Source organism: Pempheris klunzingeri, chromosome 9 (assembly GCF_042242105.1).
Source record: "Pempheris klunzingeri isolate RE-2024b chromosome 9, fPemKlu1.hap1, whole genome shotgun sequence".
Classification (NCBI taxonomy): Eukaryota; Metazoa; Chordata; class Actinopteri; order Acropomatiformes; family Pempheridae; genus Pempheris; species Pempheris klunzingeri.
Window position 1 is genome coordinate 16,482,439 of NC_092020.1, and position 12,343 is coordinate 16,494,781.

Consider the following 12,343-nt stretch of genomic DNA (forward strand, 5'->3'; position numbering starts at 1 on the left):
GTAAAATTCTGTCTTTTCAAAGCAGAATAACAAGCACGTCAAAATCATAACTGAGTCACATATTTTATTTTCAAACAAATAAACTCTTGTCAAGTCCCAAAATAAAACCCAAACAAAAGTTGCAGGACTGTGTTCCCTCATGACTAGGACAGGGAAGACCATGAGGCCAAGTGTCCTGATAGGCTGTACCACCTGCAGTGACAGGAAGGAAACTACTGTACAATCAAAGGGTTCATGTTTGCAAGCACTTACTGCACAGATGTGCTATAACATAAACATCATCACCCAAAAGTACAAACAAGAACCCTGACCCCCCCACCCAAAAAATAAAAGCATATATGTCATCATTTCTCTCATCAGAACAAAGACCCTCATCAATTATACACACACAGAGGCATTCAGGTTTCATCTTGTTATATACCACAACCTCAATGGAAAGAGTAAAATGAAATCAAGTTCTTTGGGCTTTGACATGGCTGACTGAGGTATGAATACCACACACATTGTTAACAGTCAGCTGTATTTCAACTAAACACCAGAGAGGACCAATTCTAAACTTCTAATGATGTATTGATCGATGCTCCTGGTTTCTGTGATATTGTGTAGGTTTCTGCCTGCATCTCTTTTTAATTATTTTACAATATATTTTTTTAAATCTATACACCCAGACACGTTCCACAAGAAATCACATGTAGACAGGCCCTACTTGAGGGAATCGAATTCCCAACTGACTAGTTAAGTTTTCCAATAGGCATTTGAAGAGAAATACCAACAATACAGCACATTTGTATGGAAATTATATTTCAAGAGTAGCTCAAACTTTACTTACCTGACATTTGTGGTCTATAAAACATGTTTGTCCCAGTTTGATTCACACATGCATGAAGCACAGGTGAGGGGGATCTGCTGGGGGCTTATTTACATTGTACAGCTACCACACCCTTTGAAACAGTCTGCAAGCAGTTTATAAATGGCTCTGTTCCCTTCGGTTATTCCCTGAACTCTGGTTTTGACACAGGTAATGACAGCTGGTTTAGCAGTGGTGCCTGGCAGGTGGGCACACCTGTTCAGAAAATGCCTGCAGGTACAGGTGCTCTGTGGGTGGGAGAGAGCAGGGGACCCAGAGGTCTTGGTTGCCACTTCCTGTTGGGTCTGGCTCTCCAAGAAGAAAGAAAAAAAAAATCCTTTGCGCTCTTCAAAAAGATGAGGAGGAAAGCGAGAACGTTCACGATCAGGGGCCACAGTATTCCTCCTTCAGATGTGCCCTCTCGTGCACACATTAACACACGGTGCCAAGATCTGCATGGGAGGTCGGAGCAGGTCATTTCAATCCTGGTGATGCCATACAGCAAACTCAGAAGGTTACCACGCCAACAGCCTTGAACAAGCTCCCCACCTCACGTAAAAGAGAAGACACATAATACAGCCTGATTACACGGTTTAGTTGAAAACGCCTCTAACTAAGCGGCAGTACTATTAGTACTTGTTCGTTCACATTTGACAGCTATGAACTCGGCGCGTTGTCGCCCAAACACGGCCCTTCGGTCGCAGGGGAAATGGTATCTGTACGTTAAAGATTCCTGAGCTGGTTTAGCTCGCCCCAGACACACCAAGAGCTCAACACAGTGGTTCAGCACCTGCCAACAACGGATTCATTAAGAATTCATACGTTTATAGATACACAAAGCATATAGGTTTAATCAAACCCAACTTTAGTGTTATTTTTGGTAGGGGGACAGGGGGACAATCCAAAACAGGTTATAGTGACTCTTTAATTGTTAGGACATCCAATACAATTATTGTCTTGTTCTACCCGTTTTAAGGCCACCGTCATGGCGGCAGATAGGACAGTACCATGTGACCATTCAATCAGGAGAGAATCCTCTTGGAAGGCAGAGAGTGTAATAGGGTGGTCTGCTGCTCAACATGAGTTAGGAGGCTCTGGCTGTCCAAATTGTAATCCAATGGCCAAATTCTTATTTGATTACGCAGGAAGGAAGGTTGAAATACAGAGGAGAAAACGATCCCACAGAGGTGAGACTTTTTTTTTTTTTTTTAAATCTATTGCAGAGGTGAGACTTTGTTTTATCTATTGCACTCAAGTCAGGCCCCCTGGCAGTTGGAGGACACAAAGAAAGTAAGAAAAGATGAGAAGGTTTCCTCTCTTTTTCTTGTCAATTGTATGCAGCCTCCCTAACAGACAACAGGTAGTCACAAAACAGAATTTGTATTTGATGTAAGGCAGTTTGGTGTTTTGCAGAGAGCCCAGTTACACGTCTCTACCCCCATCCTTTACACAGAGCAGCTAAAAACCACAAGCGAAAAAAATCCCACAAAGAAAGAAACAAACAAAACTAAAATGAAATCTAACAGCCCTCCAAATTGACAATTCTAGTGAAGTGTAAAATGTGTAGTTTTTAATATGTAGTAAAATCTCAGTGGGATTTTATCATTTATCTTGTGATTTTATAATATAAATGTAGAGATTCACAACGCATTTCTTCCTCTTGATCTGCCTCCCAAGATGTCTTTATCAGCTGCAGCACAGACAACTGGCAGACGACCAAACAGCAAGCTGGTTTGTGATAAATAGATCACCAGTTTGTAGGCTCCACTAATTCCTCAGTCATTATAAACAAGAGAGATGACTCCTTGAACAGTACCATCAGCAGGGCTTGATTTTATCCAGTCTTTAGAAGAGAGAGAGAGAAAAAAAAACCTTAATTGGTCTTCACTTCTCATCTTGCGTGTCTTTTTAAATGTGATTTGATGAACATTTACAAAGTGTTCCAACTCGGTATGATTTGTCTCTGTTTCCCTGCAACTTCTTTTTGAATCCCAACTCCTCTCTCCAGATTTCTGTAAAACATTCTGATCTTCAGTCAGTCCCAGTTCACAAAAGGATTTTATTCCTTTTCCCTTTTGTTTTCATTTGACAAATTCCTTTGGAATGGCATTTCCAGTCTTGAATGGATTTGTTGAGAAACTCATGCAGGGGTGTGCACAGTCACAGTAATGGTGATAAGACTTCTTTTTCATTTAGAGAGTAACATAATGATGACACTAAAACTTGATATGAAACATATCTGCAAAAAGGAGGTGAGGAGGGGGGGCTATTTGGGCTTGGGTGGGGTCTCTGGGAGGCAGGAGGGGAGCTCTGCACCGACGCAGAGGGGACGGCAGGGAGCTCAGAGCTTCTCTGAGGAGGGGATCCAGATGTAGGGACCAGACTGCTCCTCAATGATTAGCTTGATTTTGTTGTAGATCTCCTCTAGTGAGTCACCCTGTACAATAGCTGCAGACACAAAGGGCAGATATATTGGTTGGTATCAGCAAGTTGACAGATAATCTGCTACAATTTTGGTAACCAGTGAATCATTTCAGTTGTCAAACCATAAGAAATAACTGATTCATTTTAAGATAAAAAACAAAACAAAAACAATGTGGCTTAGAAAAAGCTGTGATAAACATTTTTCTCAAAGCTTTTATTAACCAAACAATTGAGAAAATAACTGACAGATTAATCTATACTTTAAAAAAATCATTAGCTACAGCCCAAACATGAGATACCACAGTTCATCAGAGACCCAAAGCAAAAGGGCAGTGAGACCAACCTGTGAAATACTCTCCAAAGTCTTGCTCCAGCTTAACTGCCTTGTCGAAGACTTTATTGGCCTGCTCGTACGTCTGCCTCTTATTCATTTCCCTGAAAAAGAGAGACAAGTAGTTCTGGTTAGTGTCGCAGACACACTTACAGTCACTGATGACTACATTCTGTAAAAAAGCTTAAACTTACATTAGGGCTTCAATGGATTTTGGTTTAATAAAGATGGCAATCGGATAAAGTTGTGCTTGCTGCAGTCGTTTTATGGCATTCCCAGACACATCCAGAATGCAGTGTTTCCCCTGTTGGCAGGCAGACATACGTTTTGTTACAAATATTATAAACCTTTAGACGTTTGTCACGCTGTTAGGCAGCATGATCATGGAGGATACATTGTGGTTCAAATATGACTAACAAATATACGACTACTATGGTATAATGACTACTCTATGAGGTTGGTGGTGGAACACTGAATACAAATGTCTGATTTCAATTCAACAGGAAACCTAACATGCTTCTGGTTACACCCCAAATACATGCACCCCCCGGTGACCCAATCCTGCAGAGAAACACAAGTCTCATCACCTACCCTCTCAGCCACAGTTCTGACGGACAAGATGCTCGTCCCATAGAGGTTTTCATTGAACTGGCCAGCCTCGATGAATTTATTATCCTGAATGTCTTTCTCCATTTGCTCTCGCGAGCCCACAAAGTGGTAGTCCTGGCCGTCCATCTCATTCTCTCGCCTTGGACGAGTTGTATCTGCAGAACGGAGCGGAACAAGTTTATTTTTGCCAGTGCTGCTATATTCAGTGTACTGTGTGGATCCGTTTGTTGCTGTAAACTCACGGGGTACACAGGAGCCAAACTTGTGGGGAAACTCGGAGATGAGGTCATCATTTACTCTGTCCTTCATTGGGCCCAATATGATCACAGGCCTTGTGTAGTGGACTGTGTTAAGAGAAGAGTAAGGCAGATGAGGACACATGTTAAAACGTACGATCCATAGTTTGACTGATATTTCATGTTTTTTCAGTAGTGAAGAAGTGATTCACTCACTTTCCTGTCGAATGACTGGCTCATAGGAAAGAATTGTGTCCTCCTGTCCCTCTGCAATACAGGACAAAATCACATTGCACATATTTTACATTGCATTTCAAGAAATACAATAAAATTGTTATGGCTGATAAAACACCAATAGGAATATTAATTCACAGATGTCATTTCACAAGTAAATTTAAGCACAAGTATCATGTTATCTATCTATGTGGGCAGTGTAAATCAGACCAGAAAGACCATGAGAAATGAAGGTGACTCACTCGAACTGCTTTCACTGTCACTCGTGTTGGACGTCAGGCATTCTGCAAAAGCACAAGAGAGCGAGTTGCAGATAATCTCAAAAACAGTGCAGCCACAGTTGAATTCAAATAAACTCTCTTCTTATGGGTGAAAATGATTTTCACCTGCCTCAGCATAAGGGGAATAAGGACTCTTTCTCAAAATCTAGGTCTTTAAAAAAGGGGAAAAAGAAAGCAGAAGTCTTGCTTGGTGCGGCCGCCACACTCACAATTTTAGGGATGTGGTTTTAGGTGCAAGCAATAGGAAATTAAGTGTTTCCTGTGACAGTCTCCCAAACGACCCGCAATTCCCTGGCCAATGTTTCCTATTGCTAGATCTGTGCCTGTGGCAGCGGATCTCATATCAGGGAAAAGACAAAGAAAACAGAGGCGTAACGCTGGCCACGGGGGGGCATGAGCGGGCTCACTCAGGGGAACTGGAGGGAAAACGTGTTTCCAACCAGGCCTGATTTGGTGACAGATTTATTTCAGCTCTGTGTGACCTTATCTGACAAAACTCTACTAAACATTTATTGTAAAGACCCCATGAGACATTCAGAAGTGTAACGCTTACTCACCCTCCCTTGGGAATGCATATTTTATATGTACTGTGAACATAGGTCTGGATGTGTGTGTGTGTGTGTGTGTGTGTGTCGCTCTAAATGTGTGTGGTTTAGCATTCCCAGCTGGGTCTGCAGTGACAAAGCATTTTTCTCTGAGCTCAGGGGACAGCTGCTTGACACAGTACAACCACACACTTACTCAAACTCTTTGATCCATAAAAGTCATCGCTTAACCCTGGGAAGTCCTAGGTGTCCCGACAGGTGAGAGCAGAAACCAAGAGAAGAGAGCAGACAGGAAGAAGAAGAGGTTAGTGAGAGTTGGGGCAGAGAGGGAGAGGAGTGCTGTGAAGTGATCGCCAGGCCCACTGACACATGGCGCCATGCTGTACTCATTAAGCCTGAGCCCCACTTTGTTCATAGTAAGCCACGGCCTTTCAATTACACAAGCCCAATCCCATTAAAATGGGATTTTGACCTGTTAAGTGTTAAAGCTTCAGTCCAGTTAATGAGATTCTTCTTGTTGTGGGTCAGTAACTGACTGGAGAATTGATCAGGACTTATACAAGGAGTAGTATCACAGCGTTAGAAGGCCTGTGTGTTAATGCAGCCAAGAACTTGCGCGCGCACACCCGCGCACACACACACACACACACACACACACACACACACACACACACACACACACACACACACACACACACACACAGCTGGCAGCACACAGCTAGCAACTCCTCCGGAGCCCATAGACAGATGCACAGACACGCCAGAGAGAAGCCCACGTCTCCAGCCTGACGCCGGCGCTGCCTGTGGGGCATCTCTCTGGGACAGTGAGAGAGGGATGAGAGTGGTGCCATCACACACACCATCCCTGGAGGTGAGCGGAAAGATGAAAGTTGAGAGACAGAACTGAAGCATGAAGGGGAGAGGACGAAAGGATGAAAAAAAAAAAAACCAACACACCCCCACTCCCCCAGATCACACAGCTAGTACTCACGTTCAGACTCCACCAACTCCTGCACAATATTCTCCTTGCTCTTGTAAAACGGGAACTTGCGTGAGAGGTTGAAGCTTTTTTTGCGCTTTACTTTGACTGGCTGCTTGTTGATGTGAGGGTGAGAAGGGAGGGGGTGGGGGTAACGAGAGGACGAAAACAAAAACAGAATGGGTTTCAATGAGGGTACTCGACACCCATGCAAAAAAACAAATGAAATGTAAACAAACAGTAAACATCAAATAATGAAAATGCGAAGCAGGTAATGGGTGAAAATGAATGGCATATCAATGTGAGGGAAACAGGCTTCTGTTTACCAACGTAAGCATGTACTATTTTCATTAAACACAGACACAACATTTCAGCTGATTTATACTCCTGCAAATTACATCTGACAGATCAGCCTCTGTCAAACGTGCCGACATTTTGTAAGTGCACATTTCTTAATATCACTGAGTGCACGAGCTGTGGAGGTTACAAACACCTCTCATCTCCACGGAGCTTCTGTGTAATCTATACAGTAATACGAGCACTTTTTGTGCTCGCCTCAGTGAGCAGGTGCTGGTCTCTTTCCCACACTCAGGGGGAACTAGGCCATCTCCCTGGGAGCCCAGCAGCAGCTCTGAAGACAGCCTCTCTGGCACCGGGATAGGCAGCAGCTGGCCCTCTACACTTACCCTGTTAGACTCAATCATGCCTGTCCTGGCGTGGAACTTGACTGTTTTTAACCTGGCCCGCTCCTTCTTCTCCACTCTGGGAAAAAAAAAAGAAAAAAGGAAAGAGGAAATAAAGCTGGCCATGAATGGTAGTGGTTGCATTAGCTTTGTCTGGCATTAGCAAACAGCAAATGAAGAGTGCGTGTACCTTTTCTTGCTCGGAATGACGCCAATCTGCTCACTCTCTCCATGCGGTGTGACCAGCCTCGCCTGCCACCACTCGTCGTCAGAAGCATTTATGACATGGAGGATATCCCCATAAGAGAAGCTCAGGCCTTGGCTGGGCAGGCAGCTGTCCCTCGTTCGGTCGTAGTCAAACAAAGCTCTGCAAAAACACGGCCTTTGGTTACACTCCTTCCTTCCTTTTATCTTGAATTTGTGTGAAGATATTCCACATGCACCAAGATCAAATTACTCCGTGTCCCCACTTAGCACAAAATGGCAGCCAAAAATTTCCTGTATTACATTATAGGTCTGATACATTCAGTCACTTATTGCATTTTAGTGTTGTATTGAAACAGTGAGTTTCTATGTAACTGTACAAACATATGGTGGGAAGTAATATCACCTCTTATTCCTGACACCATGTATATTAAAGCATGCCATTCATAAGTTTCCCCATGACATTTCTAATTGCCGTTGCCACATACTTTCCACCACAAACAAACACTGTTTATCGTCTGTCTGGGTGCGTCACTGTCTTGTCAGACAGGTAATTCCATTCCTTTCCAGCCATTTCTACAAGGTCTTAATACCTGCTTTACGGGTTTAAACTTAACTTGACCTACAAGTCTATATCCACAGGCCATAAACCACGGTCCAGTAGACTGATCTGTCGTGGCTAAAATACATTTTCTTCTCTGGTTAAAGATTTAGTAGTGCTACCTATGGAAACTGTAGCTGGCAATAAGTAAATAGTACTGCTGAAACTGTCATGGTGCAATCTAGTGGAGGCTTATCTGCTACTGTGCTTTACAAAGAAATAAGTACACTTCTAACATAGGCGAGTCAAACTCCAAGCCTTAACCATGTTGTAGCACTTTGACATACTTAAGAGTGTTTCAAAGAATACAAGCACATGTGACACTGTTTTTTTTTTTTTTTTTTTTTTTAATATTCTGACAACACCTTAGAGGCTTAACGCCTCCACATTCCTGAGGCTGGGCTGGGAGGACATGGCGGCTCCTGCATCAGCCGGGCTAACTAGACAGCTTTTCCAACATAACTGTGGGCTTAGTCACCCGCACAGGAGCAGGCTAGGCTCTACATGCCTTATAGGAGCCAGTCTATAAGAGAGGAATGAGTCACATTGGTTAGCACTCCTCTTTCTATAGCAGACGCCCAATGAGATAATACCCATATACTTTTGACCATGTCCAAGTGAGGTCCACTGCTATTGAACTTCAGCTAAATCAATCTAGTAATGTAGCTATTAGGCTTAGGGTTAAGTGAAGCGCATTAGTGCCTCAGTAGAAATATGGTGAAGCACTTGGGACTATGGAGTTACATCACACAGTCCTTTCACCTTGACCCCCGTGAGCCCCTTGTGACTCGCTGCATTTATGCGAGCAGAAGGATGCCACCTGTTTTAATTCCTAAAATGAGCTTCCATCCAGTTTGGCGACCAGCCCAAAGTGTCATAACACAGGTCACTTCAACAAGCCCCGCTGTCAATCTATATTAAACAAAGTAGAGTCAATGTCATATGTGGCATTAAAACAATAACAGGGAAAGCCTGTCCACCTGCTTTTTGATGGTGATGAATGGCATCGACCTAATGTCCTAAATTTAAACGTTACCCTACCAATAGCTCAGTGTGAAGTATCATGTTTTATCATATGATCTATGTGACACTTGCCATGCTGCTGTACTCTGACTGTGTCGCTGCTTTTGACAACATGTGCTTTTAGGATTTATTCTCCCCCACAGGCAAGCAGAGGTTGATTATGCAAGAGTGGCTATTTTAACTACAGATCTTAGAATTTGATGTTGTGAGTGCGAGCACAACTGTGTGTGCCAGTGTGTGCCAGTGTGTGTGTGTGTGTGTGTGTGTGTGTGTGTGTGTGTGTGTGTGTGTGTGTGTGTGTGTGTGTGTGTGTGTGTGTGTGTGTGTGTGTGTGTGTGTGTGTGTGTGTGTGTGTGTGCACTCCGGCTTTACCTGACGTAGAGGGAGCGTTTCTCACTGGTGCGCAGGGAGCCTGATCCCGAGCTCATGCTGCTGTTCATCATCTGCTCCCTCAGGTCGTGGATCTTGGACTCAAAGCGGCTATACTCTGCGTAGGAAGAAACGAAGCACTAAATAAAGTGTGTCAACAGCACCCCAAAAATAGGACCTCGAGCGTACACTAACCCCTTTGGGCTTCAAGTTTGATACACTCAAGGTTAAGGTGGTATTGAATGATGTCAATTACAGAGACCAAAAGAGCGTTAGATCCTACTCTCTTGTTTCACTGGAAAAGCCTGTCTCAGTCAGTGCTGCAGAGAGCTGGAGTGAATAGAGGAAAGGTTCGGCCAATCCTTAGCCTGATTAATGACCCCGGGAACAGATGGTTTATCACCGATCTGCCTTACATATCCAGTAATGTCTCATGTCAGGTAATTAATTATACAGATTAATTAAGTTCAACATGGGCTCTTTAGTGCGGTTAAAAAAAGGGAAGGCCTCCAACAATTTCCAATGCATGACCATTTGTCATAGGTGTGCAAATCCAGTTGCTGCTCAGGAGCACTGGATGATATATGAATCCACCTGGATCTCCTCATTAAGAACGCTCTTATTAGCCTGCTGTGTGTGGCGTGCTCTGTGCCCAGGCTGCTGGAACAAGCTAGGCCACCACACCACACAGCACACGGCTAAATAAACAGACCCACAGATGCAGCTAGAAAAACAAGTAGGCTAGGTCGCTCATGTGATCACACAAAGGAGGCGTTGGGACCAACAAAAAACCAGCACTGTGAGCCACCAATTTTGTCATATATTGAAATATTGTGACAATTTTGCACTTCTGATGAAGGAAAAGTAAAGCAGTTCAAATTCATAAGTGTTCAGGTTTCATGCAGCTGTGTACGGCAAACTGGAATTGCACCATTTATGGCATGTGATAATGTACACTATTACTCTAATTACACAACATATCTATGTCTGTATCATAATTAGCCTGTAAAAGAACGAGTGCGAGCGAATATCGTCCGCATTTATTCCACATCTCTTTTAGTGCAATGCCTTTAGGGGTTGACTCCTACCTCACAGCTTAATCATCCATAGCTGGCAACACTTCCTGTATCATCAACAACAAGAGATCAAAGTCCGGATTCTGTCGAACGAGCCAACAAGTAGCACTTAAAAGCAAACACCAGGCCTACAAAGATGGTTTAGCCGACTTTAGTCCAAGCTCCTGGAAAATACAGAGCAGGTGCAACAACAAGCTTCAGATCACTGAACTTTAACCCCCCGCTGAAACCTAAAAGGGATTCAAAGCAAACACAGACCCTGACGGAAGCCTGGTGCTAGCTCTCCACCCTGGTTTCCGCTCAAAGGGTTAATGATACAACAGAGTGACGCTGCAAGGTGAGGTAACTAGACACCGCCTGTAGAGCGCCTGTAACCAAGAGCAACGTCCCAGCACTCCTAGAGCAGGGACAGCACATGCGGAAACAACCATTCAGGCTAGTCCACTTGGCTCTCAGGCACGAGAGAATGGCAGCTTGGGAGAGGAGGGGTCGAGGGGCAAGACAAAGAGTAGCTAAATAGAGAGAGCAATCTCACAGCCGTGCTTCACAATACCACCAACCTGAAGGGATGTGCTGTGCCGGTGTGGTTGTACTGGGAGTAGCACAGGTGGTAGACAGAAATGCTTGGCTTGTTCACATTCCTAACCTTCAAATGATATATCTAAATACTGTGGACTTTAAGGAGGAGCAGGCAGAGCACTGAACTACAACCAGCCTTGAGCCTCAGCAGGGAGCTGGGGTGGGAATCATAAACTAAGCCATAAATTGCTGCCGGGCCTCGTTTACAATGGTGATATCAGAGTAACGTTAATTCTACCACACAATCACACATGTACAGTATCTGAGATTATCAGTGTAGGAAAAAGCAATGCAATCTCTTAAGACACACTGGTCAATCTGCAGCACTTACTTCCTATATAATCATGTGCTTTTGATGCCAGTAATTTTATAGTCAGATGATGTGAAACAGGAAAGGAAATGTACCTGTTATACGAAAAGGAAGGATACTCCCAGTACTTAAATAGAATGCACTGTGATAGTGGTGAATAAGTATCACAAACCACGCCACAACACTGGAGAACGACACATCATACTGAAACGGAAACTCTGTTTGTCCCATCTCAAGCATCGAGCACCGGCAGCAATGGTAATGTAAACCGATCCTTCAGAAGTGCGCCTGGATTGTGAGGAAATCAGATAAAACCTAATACAAATGAGCGCAAACCAAAGCACATTAATTCCTCAGATCAAACATCAGTAGGGATACACATTTAAGCTATTTCCTTACCAACTGCAGACCATATTAATGATTAGTACTTGTTTAATGATTAAAAGCCCTTGTGGCCTAGGGGTTAAGGCCCACAAGCATGAACTGCATTGTCCTCAGTTTGCACCCCCCCCTGATTTCTTGTCATCTTACTGTCTAAAAAACAAAAGCTACTAAAAGTCAACTACAAAGTTGATGAGATTTTGCAGTCAAACCTAAGTAAGTTGGGAATTTGCCTAAATAAACATGTGAATTGTGAATCTGAGTCATAAAACAACTCAAAATTGCTGCGCCTGCAGTTATTTAACAAACAGCTAAACAAAACTTTAAACATAAAACATAATTTTGCGGTGGATAGAACATGTATTGGATGAACGTGCAGGGAACTCAAAGGAACTCATTCACTCATCAGTGAAAGGGGCTGTGGCCTACAATAGCAAATGCTTATAAATTAGAAATAGGCTAGGCTACCCTAATTATCCGATGACACTCAGGGTAAGTGTTACTGATTTTATTTAAGAACATAACCATATCTACCTGGTTAAGAATGACTCATATGTGGCGTTTAATACATTCTTGACCAGTCCAACATCAAATACTGGTTATCATCCTTACTCACTAGTGCACCTTTTAA

At 43.4% G+C, this 12,343-nt stretch overlaps 1 protein-coding gene across 7 annotated transcripts in view; it reads right to left on the minus strand.

The window, feature by feature from the left end:
- Positions 1-47: 47 nt before the first annotated feature.
- dlg3 (discs, large homolog 3 (Drosophila)) overlaps positions 48-12,343 on the minus strand; it is a 77,549-nt gene continuing 65,253 nt past the window's right edge. For 2 of the 7 annotated variants that reach the window (XM_070837118.1, XM_070837122.1), the window contains 11 exons: positions 9,370-9,484; positions 7,360-7,536; positions 7,173-7,248; positions 6,499-6,601; positions 4,924-4,965; positions 4,664-4,714; positions 4,454-4,555; positions 4,194-4,366; positions 3,797-3,906; positions 3,615-3,706; positions 48-3,295 (listed from right to left, as the gene is read on the minus strand). In XM_070837118.1, coding sequence (XP_070693219.1) covers positions 3,189-3,295; positions 3,615-3,706; positions 3,797-3,906; positions 4,194-4,366; positions 4,454-4,555; positions 4,664-4,714; positions 4,924-4,965; positions 6,499-6,601; positions 7,173-7,248; positions 7,360-7,536; positions 9,370-9,484 — 1,148 coding nt within the window. In that variant the 3' untranslated portion in view covers positions 48-3,188. Of the gene's footprint in view, positions 3,296-3,614; positions 3,707-3,796; positions 3,907-4,193; positions 4,556-4,663; positions 4,715-4,923; positions 4,966-6,498; positions 6,602-7,172; positions 7,249-7,359; positions 7,537-9,369; positions 9,485-12,343 lie in introns of all 7 variants that reach the window. The other 5 variants (XM_070837119.1, XM_070837120.1, XM_070837115.1 and 2 more) reach the window with 3 other exon arrangements.